Source organism: Medicago sativa, chromosome 5, assembly GCF_051527215.1.
Source record: "Medicago sativa cultivar Bolivia chromosome 5, Bolivia_mono, whole genome shotgun sequence".
In the NCBI taxonomy this organism is placed as follows: domain Eukaryota; kingdom Viridiplantae; phylum Streptophyta; class Magnoliopsida; order Fabales; family Fabaceae; genus Medicago; species Medicago sativa.
In genome coordinates, this window is record NC_140753.1 from 74,399,738 (window position 1) to 74,424,598 (window position 24,861).

Genomic DNA, 24,861 nt, shown 5'->3' on the forward strand with positions numbered 1-24,861 from the left:
GAACTACCAAAAAAAACGACAAAAAAAAACACGGTTCCTTCAAAAACAAAAAAAACACGGTGTTTGCAAAAACAAAAAAACACGGTTTATAATAGTATTTTGTGTTGAAAATTTTGTCGTCTTCATTTCGGTTTTATCTTTAGATACCTACCGAGTATTCATCGTAGCCTTCAATATTTTTATTGTGTAAAACAGTGAATTTTGTCTCACATTATAAAAAAATATACTATGATTTTTGTAGTACTTATTAAAGTTTGGGCTGTTCTTGTAAATTGAGTTAGCATAAATCCAAATTCTAAAACTTTGTTTGCAACCCTTTGTACCCGATTTGAGATATATGTCGAAAAAAATGATACTACTAGACATTTATTCTTAGTTTAATCCTTTCTTGACCTTATTCACGTGCATGTATAACTCCTTTCGTTTTCTTACGAAATTTCATAGTTTCTTCTACGTCAACGAACATGGGGGCATGCACATATTTTTTACGTTAAAAATAATTGGAGACTTTTCTTATGTATGCTAAGGGTGTTAATCACTGGACTAGCTAGTACTCGGTTATATTGATACAAGTCTCCTAGAACAATCATGCATCAATGTTGGAATCGGAATTTCTGAAGTTGTTGGGTATACATGGTAACAGTTGCTTAAATTTTAAAAATGGGTCAAAATATAAAGGAAAAAACATATAATTTTATTTTAAAATATGTGATTCGAGCAAACAAATTGAAATTCAACACTGATTCCATTTATTTGTGAATTTGATACAAGGTGAATTCAAATTAAAACAAGATTTAAATCAAACTTGAATCAAATTTCAAGTCAAACCAATTTATATGGGATCGAATCGAGATAAGACGAATGCGACTCAACTCAACTCTTCAAAAAGATGTAGCTTTATATAAAAATGAATATGTTTATTAATTTAACAAGTATAATATAAGACACAATGTATTTTTATGAGTTCTTTAAATAATACCTTTATTTTTATTTTCTTGGTGTTACCATGGTCTAAACATATGTTAACTCTAGTTTATACAATGAACAAGGGGGGTATATTCTTTATTTATGTTGAAAATAATATTTTTAGTCGAATGTTTTCCTTCAAAAAAAAAAATATTTTTAGTCGAATGTTTAAAATAATTTGACACACTTTATCTAATAGTACTCTTTTTTTTGTTGAGGAAAGTACGTGTTAACTTTTTTTTTTAAGGGAATACGTGTTTTTTTTTAGCTATTTTTCATTTTTCATAATAAGTTGGAAGTTTCTAACGATGCCAATAAGTTGAAAGTTTCTCGGAAATATTGGTACAGTCGTGGTCTCCTGGAATAATCACCAATATTGACATAAGCAGGGGCGTATCCCTTCATGTGGAAGGGTAGCCAATATTATTTTTGAGTTGGTAGGTATGGATTTATATTTAGCTATCTTAAATAATAAACATTGAACCATCTTAAAAAAGTTCGGTTGTCGAAAATTAACATAGATAAGAAAGTTAAAAAATTACTACATGATTGATAGATTCATTTGTATTGATTTTGAACTTCCGGTCTCAATAACAACTATAGAGAAAAAAAATTCAACAATAAAATTATCAAGACAATATTAAATGGGCAATGAGTTTCTTGCAAATTACCTATTAATTTACATTGGAAAAAAAACATTATTAATCTATTTTGTAAACAATCAATTATGAATAAAATTGACTTCTTGGAACACATTTTGTCCAGCTTTTTTAAATAGTAGCTATTGTCAATTGCTATAAGCTAACTTGTATTGACTAATTTTTGGTTTACTTTGTTTTTAGTCTCTACGGCACTAGAAATTTTTAAATATTTTAGCAGTCCTTAATTTTTTTGTTATATAGATTAAATCTAAGACTAAAAACACTTTTTTTGTAAAATTTTAAAAAATTGAGACAAAAATTGAATAATTTAATATGTTGGTTTTAAAAAAAAAATTCCATCAAAAAAAATTATTTTATTTTTTCTTTTTAGTTGACCTCTGCGTAAATTTTTTGCTAGCTTCACCGCTGACTATAAATTTCAATAAAACAAAAATATATTGACCATAAGTTGGAAGTTTCTAACGATGCAATAAGTTGGAAGTTTCTAACGATGCCAATTTGACAAGTCAGCTTCTTATACACTTGATAATAATTTTGGTATAGATGGGGAATTAATGGGTTCATATCACACTTAACTTACAATATACCTTATCTGCTCTGAGCCTCCAATCCTTTGTTGTTGATTTTGGTTTGAAGCTAATTAAGAGACAATTTTCTTTCACTCTTACATTACATCATTTCTGCATGCTGCAACATGTGTGAGTTCAATTTCCTTTCACTCAATTTTCCTCTCTCTTTTTTGTTTCCCACATGACAAGTTGGATGATAGATAAATTGTTGGATGATTATTTACTCACACGCATAAGATGTATAATTGATAGTGTTGAAAATTAAAAAACAAAATCTTATAGTTTTTTGAGAAAGATCAAAAAGTTCAACCGAGTTGTATCCTTATAACTCATGAGTCGTGGAGAAATCCAACGCATTAATGTCCAACATAAGTAAAATCATTTTAAGTTTTGTTATAAGTTTAATATACATATATAGGTAAAATTATGCTGATTTAGTTTCTATTAATAATATTTTGCAGCAAGCAAAAAACCCTATGCTGTTGTTCAGTATGGTTGTCTTCTTGTAACTTATGCGGTAAAGAAGGTGGTAGATGAAGTTGATGGAAATAAACGTGTATCTGATTGGTTTGGCAAATGCTATATAAAAGTTGAAAGACAAAAGAAGAAACTCATTTCAAATCGAGATCGTGCGCGTGCAAAAGTTGAAGAAATTGATCGTAAAACTGAAAAGGTTAGAGATGTTGTGTTTGAGTGGCTAAAAGAAGCAGACATAGTCATGCAAAAAATGGAGAATCTTACAATACAATCAAAACCGCCATCATGGAATGAATTTAATGAATTATATGAAAAAATTAAGGCACTAAATAGGAAATGTGAAGGGATACCTAAAAAAGCATCACTAGATAGTTGGAGATACTCACTTGCTAAATGGCATATTTTCCTCAGTTTTAGAGGGGAAGATACTCGTCAGTCTTTTACAGGTTTTCTTTATGATGCTTTGTGCCGGAAGGGGTTCAAGACCTTCATGGATGATGAGGAACTCCAGGGCGGGGACGAAATTTCATCATCTCTAGTCAAAGCAATTGAGGCATCAAGGATTTCAATTGTTGTTTTTTCTGAAAACTTTGCAGATTCTCCTTGGTGTCTAGATGAATTGGTCACTATTCTTAACTGTAAAAAGATGCTGAACCAAAAGGTTTTGCCAATCTTTTACAAAATAGAACCGTCCGATGTAAGGCATCAGAAAAACAGCTATGAAAGAGCCATGGCTAAGCATAAAGAAGATTTTGGAAATGACTCTGAGAAGGTAATGGAATGGAGGTCAGCTTTATCTGAAGTTGCTAACTTGAAAGGAATAGCTTCCAATTGTAGGTATATGTGACATGCTTTCAAATATTTAAGTTCCTATCTTAAAACTTGGTCTTTTAGTTAACATTTTTAAGAATGACTTTTGTTAAAATGTTGTTAGGCATGCAGAATTGTGTGTTGTTAATGTTTTGTTGCAATTTTGTATCTTGTGAAGAGTAATTTTAATTTTTTATATTCTTTAAATGGATAAGATGAAAACATTGTGCATACATGAATTAATATTTCTTTCAATTTTGCAGCTCCGAATATAAACTAGTTGGAGAGATTGTGAAAAAGGCCAATGATATTAAAAATAGTTTGTGTATACAAACGGACTAGAAGGAAGGATCCCAATTTTCTTATAATGAAGTCATGCACAAGACAACGGTATGCAATTAGTTGTTTGTTATGAAATGGATTGAAATTGTAATATTTAGACTTCTACTTAGGAAGTTAATTTTTTAACTGAATTAGTTAGTAATTTGTTAGCAAATACACTTCCTTCACTATTGTATAGTATAAGCTTAACCCTTTGTATTCTTCATTCATTGAATCAGTTTAAAAAAAACTAGGTTTCCAACAAAAAAGTTTAAAATTTGACTTAAATCATACAGAAATGAATCGTAAGCAACTTAGTCGTAAAAACTCCTTTATTGTTATAATTGTTCATCTATCATGTGCGCAAGTATTGAATTTGCATTTAAGAAACTTCAGTTTAATCTTACTAAAGACTCGGTTGGACCAGCTGAAAATAAATATGATTTAATATCACATTGCATGAAATATCCATGCCACTCTCATTCATAAGAAATCCTCTTAATATTCGATCTCTTGTTGGATTCCTCGTAGGAAGTACTCTCTTCCTCCTTTTGGATACCTCCTTGCACCATTTCCAACACTCTCTGCAAACCAAATACTTCTTGGATCACTAGTAGAAAAAAGACATTTGACATCAGGGTTTTCACAGCAGTGCAAAAATACCTGAGGGTAAAGATACACAAAGTGGCAATTTCGAAATTTTAGTAAAGTTTGGTTTGTCTTTCACATCGGTGGACATAAGTACCCACGTTCTTGATCCATTACTGAATCTATGCTATCCAACTAGGGTTCTTGATGCCAGTTGTTGGTGTAATTAACTTTGCACATTCACTCACACACTTGTTACTAGAGAAGAAGAAGAATACCATAAAAAATACAGTTGTTTGAGAAAGCTTTGGAGAGAGATAGAAGCACTCTTATAAAATTTCTCAATTGATCACTTCACTTGTAATTCTCACTGTATTCACTATGTTACGAAACACGTTACACTCTCTGCTTATTTTCACATACGTTAGTGTTATTTATGCACTTTACAAAATATGGTTGTTTCTTAACAACATATCACTAACAAATAGTTAAAATTTATTAGCTATTAGTACAGAACGTTCTGAACTCAACATTCTCAACTCTAATTAACTCTTCTTACTTTCATTACAAGTAACCTATTATAATAGGCTAAATTGAATTAAAACTCACAATGTTGACAAAAGTTAAGGCATAAAAAGTCAACTATTCTATTTTAGAATGGTTAAATGAACCGAAAATGTGTGTTTCGAATCGACAAAAATGGCTTTGGATCAACTTTTAGAGGCACTAGAAGATTATGATTGGTGTATAATTGGATTGCATTGGAAGAGAGCTCTGGTAAAAGAACATTGGTGGAAGTAGTTGATGAGAAAGTTAAGTATTTGAAGTTTTTTTTTTTTTTGACTTATTTTTTCACTGTGAGCCAAAACCCAAATATACATTGATGTACAACCCAGGCTTGAGCTAATGGATATAGGAATTTTAGTGATGGTACTAATGGTCATGGATGCAAGGTCCTTTTGACCACACACATTAGCATTATTTGAGAAAAATATTTCTAGTGATGTTCCTTTTGAAAAATTATATATGCAAATGACTTTGAGAGAGTACAAAATTGGAGGTTAGCATTATTTGAACAGATGACATAAAAACTTAGATTATAGAAATGAAGCTAAAAAAATTGAAGACATCACTATGTAAGCAAGTACCTCATTCTTCAGTGTAGTTCCTGTAACGATTATTTTTAATGTCTATTATGTCTTTACCAATGTCTCATTGTCTTCTAATTGAAATGTTCAATATAGTCATTGATAGAGTCAATACATTTCACTTTTGTGATTCAACCTTCTGTAGCCCAATTACTTGCAGTGCAAGGAAAAATAAACCTTACAATGGTTTCTTTGGAAGATTAACAAAGGAATCTTAACACTATAACTTTACTATATTTATCTTAAATGTATTCTATAATGGAAAAAAAAAATGTAAGAATGTGGAAATTTTTCTTAAATAAATATAAATATATATTAACATTTATAATTTTACTATATTTATCTTTAAATATTTAATTTTTATTTTGTCGCTAAATGTGAAAACAATTATGTTGGTCCATGAATGTGTAAGAGACTCTTATTATACCCTAAGTGTATCAAAATTGTGAACACATCCTCTGCGCATATTTTTTTTTTTTAGTATTGGACAATGACAAAACATATTCTAGAATAAAATTGACTATCTAAAAACTAAAATGATGATTAAAATGACTAATAATAGATACATTTATGAATGTATTTGCAATTTTGACACATTCAGAGATCAATATAACAACGATATACACATTTAAGGTAAAAATTTGGAAGTTTGAAAGTTTGAACCCTTTGACCCAGGGTATTAACACGACCACTGGACTCTCGTACAACATATATGAGATAATATGAATTACATTAGTGGTACATAAGAGTTACATAGCCAATGAAAAAAACAATTGACTAGTGAAATTAATTAATTAGTATGATGACTCGGTACACCGAAATAGTTCTACGTTATTTGATAATTAAGGGTAGTTTATATACAACATTTATACTTCTCAACTCAACGCAACATCTTTTACAAAGAGCAAAACTATGAGGTCTCATACAAGGTCAAAAATGAACGATACCTCATAAACGTAGCGTTGTAGATTTGAGGTTGAAACATTGGCGTCAGAAGGAGGAGCGTAACTTACATGCACTTTATCCCCTTAACCTCGACTAGAAGACTATTGTTCCAGTACATCAAAATAGCATGCTTATGAATCACTACTAAGAGGTTTATACAGTGACGGATCCAGGAATTTTGAATAGTGGGGGCACTTTATATGGGCACCTTATATATAAATTTGTAGCATCCGTGAACATATCTTAGTTGGTAGAGATATTTTGACATGAATTTATCGTCACTATGCTACTTGACCGGAAAAAAGAAATATAAATCATAATTGTCCTTTATAATTGTTGATATTCTCAAAACCATTTAAAGGTTTGTGATAATTTTATTTCATAATAACAAGTTATTGTTTTTTATTTTTAGAAACATGAAAGTTATGTTGTTACTTGTTGTGTCAAGTGATTGTATGTGTGGGATAAGAGAGAAAGAATTTGTAATATGTGTGGACTATATAATCAAAATATCAATTTTTTTACTATATTATACTACTATAAAAAAAGAAATTAAGAACTTCGTGCACAAGCCTACGTAGACTGAAACTTGCATCCGTCCCTAAGTTTATATCCACATTTTTCAACATGTCTTTTACAAATAACAAAATTGTGAGAGCTACCTCAACAAACATACTATTGTGAATTTGAGGTAGAAATGTATTATTAAGAGAAATGCTAGGGTCACATTCCCTAACACACTCCAATAAAAATTAGCCACATCACCCATTCTTTTTGTTCATTTAACCTGCAACCGGTACAAACATCAAGTACTTTAACTTAAAAAAAAAAAACATTATTTTTTTTTTTGTTCACCATCTTCCTCACTGACTTTCTTTTGTACGGATGGTGGTGGTGGTGCTAAAGACATCAATAATATCCTCCTCCTTCAAAAGTAACGGTGCTGTACTAAGAAGACCCATTTCTGATTTGCATCATCCTCAACTTTCATCTTTTCTTTTAGGTTGCAATTCCAGAAATTGATAAGAGGGGTTGTTGTTAGAGATTGGAAACGAAATTGAATTAAAACAGGAGAAGAAGGAGGGTATTGAAATTGAGAACGAGAATGGGGAGAAATGGAAATGGATCCTTCACAATTCTATTTTATTAGATGAATTAAACTCATATGTAATCATAACCCATAACCCAGATCTATTTTATGAGAGGAATGGAACCCATATATAAAAAAAGAACGGAACCCATGTATAAAAAAACATGGGTTGTGGTTGCAGCTCATGACCCCTTGGAGATGACAAACCAGCAGTTGAATTCATAAAAAAGAAAGAAAAAATAATGTTATTTTCCTTCCACCTGTGGAACCGGTTACCAGATAAAGGAGTTAAGAAAATGGATGACGTGGCTTTATGTTATTGGAGTGTGTTAGAGAGTGTGATGGTAGCATTTCTGGTATTATTAATTAACTTTTGTATCTAACGGAGATGTCAAGAGAGGGGTTATGAACTTGTGGCCTTGCAAACCATAGTAGCCACTGACCATCAATCCAATTGTCTATAAGACGGGACTTGTTCAAAGTATGCATCCTTATTTTGTTTGGGTACTACGAGGTTGGTGGTGATTGATGGATATAAGTAAACAGGGGACCACTATGCCATTTTGTCGTATCGCAACTGGCTATTTATTTTGTAGCAATTAAAAAATGGAGAATTCTACGGTACAGTCACCCAAATGACTTTTCCAATAAAGTCAAACATTTTAAATCAGTTTGTGGAAAACCGGCTTTAAAAGTCTAAATAAAAATGGAATTTATTAAAGGACCAATAGGGAAATGTATTTTACAACCCTTTATATTATGTCCAAATTATCAAGATATTACACTAGTTAAAGCACAAATTAGATGGTGTGATACAACGGCTGAATATTTTTTAGACAAATATTTATATGAAAGCCATGAAACTATATATCATTTTTTATATAATGAATATAAAGGAATAGCTCAAGATTTAAGGAATAAACTTAAAGAAATAGCTAGATGAGTGAAGAAAATAATACACTCACAACCAGAGTCAAAGCTTTGCTTGACGAAACCAAGAAGTTAAATGAGAGATTTGAAAGACAGATTTCTTTTCTTGAAACCTTACCTCAAATCTATAAACAAAATAATTTGTTTACAAAAGATTATGAGCAAGGATTAGAAAGACCCCATGAAACTTGGGAAAATATGGAAAAAGATTTTCCGTGTTACAATAAAAATGAGAATAATAAATATCCTCATATATATCATTCTTTTAATCCTCAGTTAAATAATATCACTGATATGATTAATTATCTGATAAAAAACTGTTGTAAACAACATCTTTCTCTTCAAAAAGGGGGGAAGAATAAAGAAAAGATTGAAGAAATTGAAAAAACTCTATTTTCTAACTATAAGAAATGAGTATAGAGGAAAATATAGAGTATCAACTCGAAAAATTAGATCAACTTATGGCTACTTTAGACATAAGTGAAAAAGATTCCATTAAGGAAGAACCTGAACCTAAAGATCTAGAAGATATTATCTACGACTTTAGTTCCGATGATGATTCAAAAGACGACGGAAATTTCGTTAAAATAGAACAATTAGAAATGGGCGAAAGCTCAGGAACAAAAAGAGGACCATCTTATAATTGGAATGCAGAATTCCATAGGGAATTTTCCCAAGCCAAATATCAAAAAATTCCTATGAGTTATATTCCCAAACATAGTGTAAACGATGGAAGTGGAATTTTAAATATTGATTGTGTTGACAATCTTGTCCAAGCCATAAGAAGTTGGTATAATAAAAACACTATCCAGATACAGTTAGATAGTGACTTAAAAGGTTTAAGCCCAAAACAAATTTTTAATTATCTTTTGTGTAGAACAGAAGGTAATGCATATAAATTTCTGGCCGAAAAACCTGAAGAAGAACAAACTGCAGAAAACAGTATGGGAATGATTAATAAAATCTTTGAATGGCTTTTAAATGAATTCAAAGGATGGCAAGATACGGTGGATTCAAATACCGCCTTTAACACTGAAAAATTATGGAGAATAATGAATTTATCCATATGTAACCCTTGTTACATAGAAAATTATATTTGTGAATTTTCACAATTATATTACGATTTAAATAAAGACACTAGAGAAAACCAAAAGATTGTCGAGTTATTTTACCAAAAATTACCTATGTCTATGTCCCAAATAATTCAAAACGAATTTAAAAGTGCAGTATCCTCAGGAACGGTTAAAGATACTTTAGGAGCTAGAATTTCTATCCTTAGAAATTGGATGCAAGAACAATGCCTAAAGAAACAATCAAAACGAGATGCACGAATAGGTTTGTGCTGCGATAGAATCCAAGGAAAAATTGGAGCATATGGTTGTGAAAAAACTAGGAAAAGAAGAAAATATCCTAGAAGAAAGAAATTTAAAAGATTTTCCTATGATAAAAAGAAACATAGGAAGAAAAGATTCTATAGAAGAAAAAGGGAGTACCCTAGAAAAAATAAAACCTGTCCTAAAGGTAAAAAATCATGCACATGTTGGCTATGCCATGAAACAGGACATTATGCCAATGAATGTCCAAAGAAAGTTTCTAAAGAAAAGAAACAAGTTTTAAACATGATCTATAGAATAGGTTATGAACCAGTAGAATCAGACTCAGATTCTGATTGGGAGCAACAAAGTTTCTATGAACTTTGTACAGATTCCGAAGATGAGCAAAACCAAGATTTTGAGTAAAGGAAACCCTAGTGCTACCTTTATTAGAATAAAACTTCGTAAGAAGGAAATTTTAGCCTATTTAGATACAGGCGCGACATTATGTTTTGGAAAACGAAACATATCAAGAAATTGGGAAAGATTAGGAAAACCCAAAGAAATAATTGTTGCAGATAAGTCAAAACATCAAATATGGTTTGTTTTGAAAAATATCTCAATTACTATAGAAGGTTATGAATTCTTCATACCAACAATTTATCTCCATGATTCAGGATTAGATTTAATCATTGGAAATAACTTTTTAAAGTTATATGCACCGTTTGTGCAAAATGTTAAAACTATTTCTTTACTTTGGAAAAATTTAGCAAACCCCAAAGAAAAGACAAAAGTTATAACAACAAAAATTATAACTAGAAATGAGATTATTCAATTAATTTCTGAAAATCTTATAAACCTAAAGAGTATTTGGGAAGAAGGAAAATTATTTTTAAATCTTGAAGAAATAGAACAAAAACTTGATGCTGTATGTTCAGAAGATCCTTTGGATAATCTGAAAAATACAAATCATGAACTTGTTACCATTAAATTGCGAGACCCTAATAAGGAGATTAATGTAAAGTATAAAATGCCTTATTCAGTGCAAGATAAATTAGAATTTCAAAAGGATATAAAAGAACTTCAAGAAAAGAAGTTAATTACTCCATCTGCAAGTCCACATTCGGCACCCGCTTTTTATGTGACAAATCACAATGAAATAAAAAGAGGAAAAGCTAGAATGGTGATAAATTATAAGAAACTCAATGATGCTACAATCGGAGATTCTTATAAATTACCACGAAAGGATTATATTTTGCAAAAAATAAAAGGATGTGATTGGTTTTCATCTTTTGATGCAAAATCAGGATACTATCAAATCAGACTTTCAGAAGAAACTAAGCCTTTAACAGCTTTTTCATGTCCACAAGGTCATTACCAATGGAATGTCCTTCCGTTTGGACTAAAACAAGCACCATCTATATACCAAAGATTTATGGATAATGCTCTTAGAGGATTAGAACATATATGTTTGGCATATATTGATGATATTTTAGTTTTTACAAAAGGAACTAAAGAACAACATCTTAAAGATGTAGAAATTGTTTTAAATAGAATTTCAGAAAAGGGAATTGTTATTTCAAAAAAGAAATCACAATCAGCCAAAAAAGAAATCGAGTATTTGGGCCTTATTTTTAAAGAAAATGGCACCCTCGATTTATCTCCACATGTTCAGGAAAAAATTCAAGCTTTCCCTGATGAATTGAAAGATCGAAAACAAATTCAAAGATTTTTAGGATGTTTGAATTATATTGCCAATGAAGGATTTTTCAAAAATTTGGCAACTGAAAGAAAGATTTTACAGAAAAAGATATCTGAGAAAGTTCCATGGTCATGGACTGAACAAGATACTCTAACTATAAAAACTATTAAAAGAAAAATTAAAGTTTTACCCAGCTTATACAATCCGACAGAAAATGATTTTTTAATTGTTGAGATTGATGCTGATAAAACAACCTGGGCAGGTTGTATGAGAGCTCTACCTAATGGTAAAGCGATACTGAATCTTGATGATTCGGGAAACTATGTTGATGATGTAACCCATCAACAAGGAATGAAAGATACTGGAGCAACCCAGTACGCTAAGTCTAGTAGCTCGAAAGAGAAATTAGACAAACTCTCTGATTCATCAGAAAAATTAGTATCAAAAGATACTAAGATTGATTATTCTTATGAAAATATTAAAAATAAGATAAAAGATGAAGATCTTTTACTTTGTAAATATGTTTCAGGATCATTTACAGATACCGAAACAAGATACCCAATTCATGAATTAGAAACATTGAGTTGTGTTAAAGTTTTAACAAAATGGCAAATGGAATTAATTCCAACCAGATTTTTATTAAGAACAGATTCCAAATATGTAACTGGATTTTGGAAATATGACCTTCGTGTCAATTATAAATATGGAAGACTTGTAAGATGGCAGATGAAACTTCAACCGTTTCACCCATATATTGAATATATAAAATCTGAAAAGAATTGCTTCGCAGATGCACTGACAAGAGAATGGAAGCAGCTATAAAGACGCTACAGAATTCTCTCAGACAAAAACAGGAGCAAATTGCCTCTGCAAAAAATCGTCTAGAAACTCTTCTTTCTGAAGAGGGGGAGATGATATTAACAATTCAAAACCTTGAAAAACTGTGTAAAAAAGAAACATCAACAGTTTCAGAATCTAAAAATAGTGAAAACTGGGATCTGCTTGGTCAAGATTCTGGAAAGTTCAACTACTATGTAAAATACTCAGTTCCAAAAGAATCAAACATCCCAATTGAGTCAATAGAACCAAAAGGATGGAAATCCCCAACAACTGTCCTTGCAGATTTACCAAAAACATCTTGGGCTGATAAAGTCGAAGAAGATGAAAGAAAAAATGGAAAAGAAAAAGAACCCATTGATCAACAAACAAGCCAAAAGATTGACAGTCAACTTGGAGGTAAAAAGAAAGCTTATGTAATTTTTGATGGACCTATGAAAGGTATCTACCAAAACTGGGAAACCACAAAGTTACATACAAACGGCAAAAATGTCAGATACAAAGGGTATGAGACCCTTGAAGAAGCAAAAACAGCCTACAACGCTGTTTACAAGGAAGTTGCAACAGCAAACAATATAGTCCAGCCATCAAAAATGGAGACTAAGAAGAAAATATCTGTAGATAGAATTATCTATGGAGAAAGCAAATTTGTTAAAGAAGTCACCATTGGAGACTACTACAAAAACTGGAGATGGTTAACTAACTACTCAGAAGAGTTAAAAACAGAATGTTTTTATCCTAGCAACAACGGGATAGAGGTAAAAGCCGTAACAGTCCCAGGCGTAAGCAAAGAGTTAGTCAGATCATTCTATGATTGTGGAATGATTAAAACAATGTATCTTCAAGAAGATGCAGGAAGAAAAATTCATGAACTAGAACTTCTTCCAAAAGATATAGGCGAAATCGCTTATAAGTTCAACAATAGCTTCGCAAAAGGTAAAGAATTCTTTTTATCTTTTACTTCAACTTATCCATGGTTTGAAGACGATGAAGTTATTAAAGCCAGACACTTAATTAAGATTGGCATTTCAAATCATTCATATCCAACAAATGATGGAAGAGATGTAGATCCAAGACCAGAATGTTTTCTGCATCAAATGGAAAAATTCTATGATACTCTCATCAGATTTGGAGTAAAATTACCAAACTTCAGGGTAATTACTGCAAAAGAAAGTTTTCTAGTCTATAGTGATTCAAGGAAACAAGCAAAAGAAGAGCATCTTCAGCAAATCCTAAAGTTTGAAGAAAACTTTAGTGGGCTTGAAGCAGACTTGGGTCATCTACCCGACCCAATCCAACAGGAGTGCTGCCGACACTTTCAAAAGTACAAAGGACACCAATGCAAGTGGTGCGCAAAGGACATGAAAAACGTGGCCGACAAAGAATCGTTGTATGATAGTGACATATCACCAAATAACGAAGAAAATGTAGAAAGCTAGTGGGCATGGGACCCATTTAGAGATAAGCCGTATCTCTAAGGCAATTATGTAATCTACTTTTTTGTATTTTCTTTATTTCTTTTGTCGTATAGTAAGCTGTAGCCAGCTGTAAGGATGGAGACGTAGTACCTATCTGTAAGTCTCTATGCCTATAAATAAGAGCCTTGAAGCTCATTTGTATTCACCATGTTTTGAAGCAATATAAGTTATATCGTTTGATATGAGCTTGCCTCTTAGTTTTAAGAACTAGTGGTCCTATAGTGGTAAAACACTATAGTTGAGAATTCTTGAGGTAATACTCTGGAGGAATTCGCCCTGAGTTGGGATAAACTCAATACAAGCAGAAAAAACTGCTGAAGATCAGATTGCTGAAGCAAAACAACCCATATTTCTGAAGAAAAATCAGGTATGAATTTATCAAAATTATTATAAAATATGTCTGAAGTTTCATATTTTGAAGGAACATCTAGTTATCATGCTGATAGCATAATAGATAATAAAATTGAAGAAGCAGATTTGTCTTTAACTGCTGAAGAAAATTTTAAAAGAAAGTTTAGTAAACTTAAGGAATTTCTGTCAAGAAAAAATATTCTAAAATTCGGAATAATGGTAGGAGAGGAAGCAATTCCAATTGAAACAACTAATGGAAAAATAGTTATATCAACTATAGATAAACAACAAATCGATAAAAGACTTGGAAAATTTTCTGAAAACGAGAGAAAAAAGATTGGTTATATTCATATATCAACCATTCAAATTCTAATCAAAAGTACCTTCATGAAAGGTATTGATTCACCTCTAGAAATAGCTCTAGAAGATTCTAGAATTAGAAATAAAAAACAAGCAGTAATTGCAAAAGGAAATTGTAATCTAAAATATGGAAAGATAAAATTTGATATAAATTTACAGATGGGATTATCCCTAAAAGATATAGATTTGAATAAATCTATAGTTTTTCATTATAAGCTAAAAGATTCAACATTTATGAAAGAAGGTAATCATCCTTTTACAATTTACTACAGAATTAATTATGCTTTGAGTAATTCACATCATAGCATAGAATTCATAGGAAAAGAAACAATTCATATTGATGAGTTATTTACACCATTAATTACTTTAGAAACACCAATATTTAAAGATATCACGAGAAATAGTTTTTCTCTGATAGAAGCAGAAAAGAATATGTTTGAAGAAACAGAAAAACCGTTGTTTAGAAGCCAAAGTCTTCGAATAACATCACCAAACAAAGATCAAAAAGATTTTAGCAAATCATTAAGTTCTCAAACCATATTTGAAGATGATACTTCATCCTCATTCGAACCACCTAGAAAGGATTTCGAAATAAGCAGAGAAAAAGAGCTTAAGGATCTGCATAATTCTATAAAAACTCTATCGATACAGGTTAATAAGATTAATCAAAGACTATAAAAAGTCAAAATGCCTGGTCTAACTCTTAAATCAGAATTAATACTTTTTAAAACTAGATTACAACATCTAGTAAGTGATATAGAATGGTATTATGATCTAATATCATACAAACAAATAATATATAAAGCTCAAACTTTAATGAGATCTCATATAGATTTAATTGAAGATCTGGTAGAAGAAATGCAAGAAAATCTCACAGAGATTCAAATGAAAAGAGCAAAAACTCTTTTAGAACCTTTTTGGGGCTTAGAAGGAATTGAACACCTTATAAACGAAGCTCGAGAAAAAGATAAAGCTCGAAGAAATTCCGCTGGTAATTCTGCTGAAAATCTATAATGCCTGGATTAAATCTAAAAACAGAGTTACAACTCTATAAGCAAAGACTAGAAGAAATAATTTCTGAAATAAATTATCAAAATACAAGAATTATATTAAAACAAATTCTTTTTGCTTCACAAGATTTAATAATCTACCATGTAGGTTATATTTCTAATTTATTAGAAGAAATAGAAGATTCGAATACTCTTACAAGTATTCAGCAAGAAAAAGCAAAAAGACTTTTAGAACCCTTTCAAGGTTTAGAAAAAATCGAAAAAATGTTAAAACAAATAAAAACTGATCAAATGTTAGAACAAGAAAACCTCCGCTGGAGAATCAACAATTAGATATGCCTGGACTAGATCTTATAACAGAATTAAGACTCTTCAAGAAAAGGCTAGAAGACATAGTCTCTGAAATAGAATTGTATTATGAAAGAATTGTTTTTAAACAAACTCTTTACAATTCTAGAGAATTTGTTATATATCATATAGAATATATTGAAGATCTATTAAGAGATACAGAAGATTTAGAAAATCTTACTCAGATACAAAAACAAAGAGCTAAAACACTCTTAAAACCTTTTCAAGGATTAACTAAAATCGAACAAATGTTAAACGAAGTTCGAAAAAATTCCGCTGAAAACCCCACTTCAAACCTGGTATCAGAGCAGGAAACACAATCCTAAGGGATAAACATGAAAATAAAAATAAAAAAGAAATTAAAAAAACATTTTTTATATAAAACAAAAGCTTTTTAAAATCGTATTTCCAAATAACCGATTTAAAAAGACATCCACGTGGCACTCTCCCATTAAGCCACATAAGCGACTTTTCCAGAAAAGTCATAAAAACAACTGCACCATAGCAGTCCCCTTAAAAAATATGGCACTTGTTTGTTTTGTTATTAAAAAAGTGATATTTAGCTATATAAGCATGTATCTACATTTTGAGTAAACTAATGGGTTTCAGTCAACATGATAATATGTACTTTCACTTTGACTCACTATGGGGGCGCCGTTTCCAGTGCGCAACATCAATGGGTCTCCTACGGTGCCTGATGTATTATAACCCCCTTTTTTTTTTGACATTCCTGTTTTTAAATTGAAACTGTAGGTGATGAGTATTATAACAATTATACTCACGTGTTGAAGCAAAGGTCAATTTAGGTAGTTCATATTTTGCAACTATCCTCTTTTCTTTGGCTTGTTGAAGATGTTAATTATTTCCAACTATATTCAGATAAAAATAAATTAATTTTTAGTTTAATATATATTACTCTCTCCGTTCCTTTTTAAGTGTCGTTTTGGAATATTCTCTCTGTTCCTTTCTATTTTTTTGCACACATTTTCTCTGTCCAATAAATATAACGTGTAATCTTTCTCTTGTAACAAACAATTGTTAGTCACTCTCTTTTCCGTCAACAAATTCTTATATTTTTAGCACACTTTATCTCTCTCCCATGACAAACAATTATCAATAATCTAAATATTGTACACGTATTTTTTAATAATTGTAAAGCAAAATAAAAATTATCTCAACTTCACATTAATCAAAATCATTAGACGTCAACTGAAACTTACCCAAACGAAAAACGATATCAAACAAAATCATTACGACCGCTGGATATGACCTAACTGAACTTAGAATAAACCAGGAACTCAAACTTCACCGATCAGAATCTTAGAGATAAGTCCATTCGATAAACTATCCCTTCAGAAACATAGTCAACATCGAAGTATGTTTGTTCGTCGACTGAAACTCATTTAAACGACAAACGATATCAAACAAAATCATTCTCACAGCTGGATATGACCTAATTGAACTTAGAATCAGTCTTGGGAAGATTCTCAAAGAACGAAAGCTAATCTTATGAAAATTATCATAGAACGATAGTTTGTATTTGGAAGATTGTTGTATAACAGGATGTTAATTCTTAGGAAGACTCTCATAGAACGTAAGTTAGTCTTTATAGGATTATCATAGAACACAAGTTAGTCTTTGGAAGATTCTCATAGAATGAATGTAAGTCTTTGGATGATTCTCGAAGAACGAAAGTTAGTATTTCAAATATTCTCATATAAAGAAGGTAAGTCTTTGGAAGACTCTCGGATAACGAAAGTTAATCTTTGGAAGATTCTCATAGAATGAAAGCCAGTATTTGGAATATTCTCATAAAATGAGTGTAAGTCTCTGGAATACTCTCGGAGAATGGAAGTTAGTCTTTGAAAGATTCTCATAGAATGAAAGTAGTCTTTTAAAAATAGACGGAGGGAAGAATCATAGATAAGAATCGTAGTCTTGGTTCTTAGGAAGATTATAATAGAACGAAAGTTAATCTTAGTAAGATTATCATAAAACGAAAGTTTGTCTTAGTAAGATTATCATATATAAAAATCTTAGTAAGTTTCTCACAGATAAGAATCTTAGTTCTTAGGAAGATTTTCATAGAGCATAAGTTTGTCTTAGTAAGATTATCATAGATAAAAATCTTAGTCAGTTTCTCGTAGATAAGAATATTAGTTGTTAGGAAGATTCTCATAGACATGTTTTTTTTTTGTTTGTTACAATTTGAAAATAAAAAATATTTGTACTTGCAATTTTAAACAAAATCAAAATTTTATATAAAATACCGTTCATAATTTACATATGTTAGCGCAATAAAAAGAGCGGAGAGGCGGACACGTGAGGGCCCGTCTTTTCGCTAGTTTTGATAATGCAGATTACGACATAAGGACAATTTTTTAATCTATACTATATATAAAGAAAATAAGTTTGAAATACATGAGTTTGAACTGGCTTTTTCATGACCTATTTTACCCTTAATTTAAACTATTTTATTTATTATTTTTCTTTAATAATACTCCCTCCGTTCCGTTTTAAGTGTTTTTTTAGGGTGAATTTTTCGTTCCTATTTAACTGTCGTTTTGGTATTTTGACGGTATGATTTGTCAATTATACCATTTGTCAATTATTCTTATATTTTTCAATAAAACTAATTAATGCTATATATTTAAAAAACTTCAGTTTGTTTTTTTTAAAACAAAATTTGTTTGTTTTGTTTTAAAACAAAATTTGTTTCTTGTTATCTTCAAACTAATTTTTTTTTTGTTACATATGATAATAGTTCTATGAAGAGTTAAAATTATATAAATAACATGAGTAGTACTTGCAAAAAATTTCAAGAAATATGCACAAGATTTGGAAAATTGAAAATTGTTTGTTACGAGAGAAAGATAAAACGCGCAAAAAAATAGAAATTTGTTGGAGAAAGAGAGTAGTAACTAACAATTGTTTGTAAGATATTAAATTTATTGGAAAGATAAAGTGTGTGTGCAAGAAAATAGGAAATCGTTAGTGGATTAAAATGAGGGTATAATAGGAAAAAAAGTGTGCAAAAATACACTTCGCTATTTTTATGTTAAAATTCTAAAACGACACTTAAAAAGGAACGGATGGAGTATTATTTTAAATTTTAAGATTTTAATTAAAAATTAAATGCTGTTGAAATAGGAAAAATCTCATTACAATAGGAACAATATTATCAATATTATATATGACGGGATATAGATTTTGGGCTGATTTTTTTTATAATTTTAATTATGTCATTAAACAAATTTTCGTATATTAATGTTATATTGTTGGTGGTAATAAAAAAGATAAGGATTTATATTATATTTATTATATTATTGTTGTTATTGAAAAAGATAAACATGGTTTTTTAAGTTTGTTACAATTTAAAAATCGCAAATATTTATACTTCTAATTTTCATCAAAATCAAAATTTAATATAAAATACCGTTCATAATTACATTCATTAGCGCAACAAAAACAGCGAAAAGACTGGACACTCACCTGCTCGCCTCTTCACTAGTAAATATAAGGACAATTATTAATAACGTTTTAAAATCCGGTCGGGTACATATGGTGTAAATCAGTCCGTTTCAATGGTTTTCCACAATATCCAAATGCCATAATTCAATTATATTTGTCAACAGTATTTTTGGTTCATTGACTAAATCACCCTTTTTAAAATGAAACTACAAATTCCACAATGTTCATCAACAATACAAATTTTAACAGTCAACTTTTGAGAACTTTTAAATTAATCCCTACCGTTCACTTAAAATAAGTAAATCCAATGGCTCCTAAACAATTTGAAACAAACAAAAATAAAAATTAAGAGGTCTTGCACGGTGAGAGACCCATAATGGTCTCGTACTGTAGCCACAGCCCACTATGGGATGTTAAACCATACAACCTAGACTATGGTCAATACTGCAATACGATAACACTAACGGAAAATAAAAAGTTTTCAAAAGCAATATTTTATGTTTAACCTGATCTCAGCTCATATCAAATTAATGTGATTTTTTTCATATCCTTCCATCAAATAATAAATCAACCTTTTAAAAAATAAATTGGCACAAATTCTATTTTTATTAGTAGAAACCCTTAGCATTTCTATTATTTAAAATTAATGAAAGTTGTGTGTCACTCACTTCCCACATGTATACCATGTCAATAAAAATGGTATTACTGGCTAGCACTTTGGATAGTTTAGTCAGCAAATTTTTTTTTTGGTAGTGGTCGGGGTTTGAACCTCGAACCTTGCATATATTATGCATTGTCCATTACAGCTGAGTTAAGCTCACAAGGACAGTCATCAATAATTTAACAGCAGAGATTAATGTTTTAAACGACGATTTTGTAGAGGACTAAAACTCTTTTTCTAATAGAATCTAGACATAGAAGGTCTTAATTTTTTAGAAATTAAAAATATATTTAACTTCAATTTATATATCGAACAAAGGATCTTCTTGACAAATTTTTAAAATAATTTGACACTTATCTAATGTTTGTGGTAATCATAGCACTACTACTAGGTTATATTTTATTGAGTGGTTGCTAGTTGCTACTACTCTCGGTTATATAGTCCTTGTTTCTTTTATTTTTAGTTTTATTTTAGGATATAGTCCTTGTCTCCTAGAATAATCACCAATATTGACCATTAGTTTTGACAATAACATTGGCCATAAATTGAAATCATAAATTGAAATCGGATTCCCTGAAGTTGGGTATTGATGATAATTTCGCAAGTGTATCAAATTGTATTTTAGTAATAGTAATTATAAACTTCATCTGTTTTAAATTATATGTCATTTTAACAATTTTATATTGATTAAGAAATATATTTAATGTTGTATAGAAAAAAAAAAGTAATTGTAAATTGTTTTACAAAAATATCATTCTTTAATGATGTGGAAAACATAAATTAAAAGAATAAAAAAAGATAAAGTAATAAATAGTAGGCGGCATAATATGAAAATATACATTAATGATTCATTGATATTGTAAAGTGACATATAATTTGAAACAAACTAAGTTTATTAAAATGACATATAATTTGAAACTAGGGAGTGTAATAATGTGTGCCTTTACAATGTACATGTTAATGAATTTACCGTAGAAATTATGTTTTGAAAATTGTGCATTCATCAACTCCTTAAAATTTCAAAGTTGTTTTTTTTAAATCGAAAATTTCTCATTTTAATTTCATTAACACGTGACCTTAGGATGCAACTAAACACGACTCAATATTATATTTAAAAAATAAAATGCAAAGTTTTTGATGCAAAATTTCAATCTTTAATGCACTAAAAAGTACTATAAGGACACATATTAACACTTTCTTTAATTTAACTGCTCAACAAATGTTTGATTTAGTAACCTAGGTAAAATTGCAAATTTGACTAGGAATGATAAAGAATATAATTCTCTCCTTTTCATTATCAGGTTAACACAATTAAGTTTTACAAAAATAATTTTAAATTGGCAATGTAGGTTTAGTCAATTTCCTTGTTTCAATATCCTTTGTTTCTTATCAATAACCCCTAAATTCTTACGTGATTAATTAGCAATTTAAGCTTTGAAGAACATTTGGCCTGGTGATATTAATTTGGGATCTAGGAGTGTGCTCCTCCTCGGAGTCTCAGATTTGATTCTCATCGGTGTGTAGACTAATTTAGCTTCTTAAAAAAAATTATAATGAACGCATCATAATTTTTTTTATGTTTCATTAGTAAATAAATTCATGACGAAAGATCTTAGTTTCGGTTATCACTGCTACCTATTTTTCATTAGCAAAGTATCAATCATATAATCAACTCGATAGTGATCAATTATAGAAAAACATTAAGAATAAGACTCAATTATTTCGAACAAAATATCAATTGTATAGTTGTTAACTACTAGAATTCAATCACATGAAGATTCATGGAGATTTACTTTGGCCTTACATAATGGATTTAGCTAGCTTTTCATATATAATTATAAGACATACTAGAAGAAGATGAAATTACACATGACATGAGTTCTTGAATCTTCAAACTAATTGTTCCGAAAAGTCTGTTAATGTTCTAGCCATCTTCTTAAAATGCCAAATGTCATAACCATATGAAAATCTCACAAAACCCCTTAAATGTTATCATTAATTTACGTCAGTGGCAATCCAAACACATATGACAAGGAAGTCACATGTTTAACTTTGCCTGCTAACAAAATAACAATTAATATTATTTGACATTTAAAAAATGTATTAATTTTCTCAGAGGCTATATATTGGCCTTAATTAAAGTTCTTAGAGTTTAGTTTAGCTCATTTGTTAAAGAAATAATGCATAATATATAATATATGCAGGGATTGAGATTCGAACATTAGACACCTTACTTGAAAAAAAGAAATTTATTTAAAAACAATGCAAATGCTAGTTGATGTGATGTGACTAGATCAACTCATCGATCCTCAATTTTTTTTTTTTAAGTTTGGTGAGTTCGAATATGAGTCAACTTCTATTGTTTACAAACGATTCTTCGAATGAAATAATCACTTCATTATTATTATTATTATTATTATTATTATTATTATTATTATTATAACCTATAGTTTATTACTACTATCTATATATTAATCTTTCTTCTTGTCAAGGGAGCCTACAATTATATATATAGATGGGTAAACCATGGTTCACCATCACACTTGACAACACCTTGTCTACTGCTCTACCTCCAACCCTTTGTTGTTGACTTTCTGGTTTGAAGCTAAAAGACAATTATTCAAAGTTCACTCATACAATTCATTCTTTCTGTCTCCTGCAATATGTGTGAGTTCAACTTCCTTTCGCTCAATTTTCTTTCTTTTTTTCACATTATGTATCTTCATTTTAATCACTTACAACTTTACTACTATTGCTGCTCTTGTGTATATCTTTCTAAGTTTCATAGGTAGAAACAATTGCTGCTCACACATATTGCATCATGAGTTTATATCTTTCTAACTTTACTACAATTTTCTTTCGCTTCATTTGTTTATATATATATAACACTATAAACAAATTGAAAATACAGTGGGGACACTAACCCCCACACCGCCTAACCCAAACAATTGGGTTCAAGTTGTTCATGAGTTCCATCAAGAAATTAGAATTATTTAGAAGAATTTGAGTTAGATTTCTGTAACAATTATTTGAGAATTTGAATTTTCTAAATTCTTCATTGCATAGGCCTCAACACTTAAGAACACAAACTAGCTCACCAAGTTCCTCCACTTCAATTGAGCCTATGAAATAATCCAACACAGAATGTCCTACTTAAAATCATTTTAAGTTTTGTTATAAGTTTAATATACATATATAGGTAAAATTATGCTGATTTAGTTTCTATTAATAATATTTTGCAGCAAGCAAAAAACCCTATGTTGTTGTTCAGTATGGCTGTCTTCTTGTAACTCAGGTGGTAAAGAAGGTGGTCGATGAAGTTGATGGAAATAAACGTGTATCTGATTGGTTTGGCAAATGCTATATGAAAGTTGAAAGACAAAAGAACAAACTTATTTCAAATCGAGATCTTGTGCGTGTAAAAGTTGAAGCAATTGATTGTAAAACTGAAAAGGTTAACGATGTTGTCTTTGAGTGGCTAAGAGAAACTGACAAAATCATACAAGAAATGGAGAATCTTACAGTACAATCAAAACCACCATCATGGAATGAATTTAATGAATTACAGGAAAAAATAAAGGCACTAAATGGGAAATGTGAAGGGTTACCTGAAAAAATTACAAGGGTGGGATCTTCCTTAAGAAGTAAACCAAACGTGGAATGGAAAGCATCACTAGATAGTTGGAGATATTCACCGGATAAATGGCAGATTTTCCTCAGTTTTAGAGGGGAAGATACTCGTCACTCTTTCACAGGTTTTCTCTATGACGCTTTGTGCCGGGAGGGGTTCAAGACCTTCATGGATGATGAGGAACTGAATGGCGGGGACGAAATTTCATCATCTCTGGTCAAAGCAATTGAATCATCAAGGATTTCAATTGTTGTTTTTTCTGAAAACTTTGCAGATTCTCCTTGGTGTCTAGATGAATTGGTCACTATTCTTAAGTGTAAAAAGATGAAGAACCAAAAGGTTTTGCCAATCTTTTACAAAATAGAACCGTCCGTTGTGAGGCATCAGAAAAACAGCTATAAAAGAGCCATGGCTAAGCATAAAAAAGAGTTTGGAAATGATTCTGAGAAGGTAAAGGAATGGAGATCAGCTTTATCTGAAGTTGCTAACTTGAAAGGAATAGCTTCCAATTGTAGGTATGTGACATGCTTTCAAATATTTAAGTTCCTAACTTGAAACTTGGTCTTCTAGTTAACATTTTTAAGAATGAAACACTAATTACATGTTTTAAAGAGAATGCCGAAATATATTACAAGGGAGTAGAGTTGTACATAAATACGTACCAAGAGTTATCCAATTTGGACAAAATAGTGGATTGAACCAATCACAATTCACAAGTCACGTAGCTATATGTTCAATTCAATGTGGATGATGCAATGCAAGTTATAGTTTAGATGTTGGTAGACTTCAAAGTGGTTTCAAAAAATTAACATGGAAAAGAGGAAAAGGTGAGGGAGGACTAATAAACTGATGAAACAATAAATAATTCCTTACTTCTTATAGATGGGGTATCAATTGTTAATTTTGTTTGTAGGGTTGAATTCCTTACTTCTTTAGATGTGGTATCAATTGTTAACTTTGTTTCTAAGCAATTCCTTTACCTTTTTATTTTATCACCTTTGATTAAATTATGTAGATAAAATATCAAAATATACTATACTTTATATGAAAGTCAAATTAACTAATAAGTAAGAAGATTAAGAAACTCTATCAAAAAAAAAAAAAAGAGATTAAGAATCTTTGTACCAAAAAGAGAAGATTAAGATTCATAACAAAGATTAACAAGGGAGACAACGTTCACGGCTAATCCTAAT

The 24,861-nt window shown here is 30.3% G+C and overlaps 3 protein-coding genes across 3 annotated transcripts; all 3 read left to right on the forward strand.

The window, feature by feature from the left end:
- The first annotated feature begins 2,129 nt into the window (after nucleotides 1-2,129).
- LOC146924937 (toll/interleukin-1 receptor-like protein) lies at nucleotides 2,130-3,852 on the forward strand. Its single transcript, XM_085709914.1, has 3 exons — nucleotides 2,130-2,326; nucleotides 2,659-3,511; nucleotides 3,748-3,852. The coding sequence occupies exons 1-3, from the start codon at nucleotides 2,323-2,325 to the stop codon at nucleotides 3,824-3,826; spliced, it is 936 nt and encodes a 311-aa protein (XP_085566040.1). The 5' UTR covers nucleotides 2,130-2,322; the 3' UTR covers nucleotides 3,827-3,852.
- Nucleotides 3,853-13,907: 10,055 nt separating this feature from the next.
- LOC146924938 (uncharacterized) lies at nucleotides 13,908-15,225 on the forward strand. The gene is made up of 2 exons (XM_085709916.1): nucleotides 13,908-15,032; nucleotides 15,117-15,225. Exons 1-2 carry the CDS (start codon nucleotides 14,233-14,235, stop codon nucleotides 15,223-15,225), a joined length of 909 nt encoding a protein of 302 aa, XP_085566042.1. The 5' UTR covers nucleotides 13,908-14,232.
- A 7,346-nt stretch (nucleotides 15,226-22,571) lies between these two features.
- LOC146924939 (vesicle-associated protein 1-4-like) lies at nucleotides 22,572-24,335 on the forward strand. The gene is made up of 2 exons (XM_085709913.1): nucleotides 22,572-22,704; nucleotides 23,280-24,335. Exons 1-2 carry the CDS (start codon nucleotides 22,701-22,703, stop codon nucleotides 24,221-24,223), a joined length of 948 nt encoding a protein of 315 aa, XP_085566039.1. The 5' UTR covers nucleotides 22,572-22,700; the 3' UTR covers nucleotides 24,224-24,335.
- The last annotated feature ends 526 nt before the right edge of the window (nucleotides 24,336-24,861 follow it).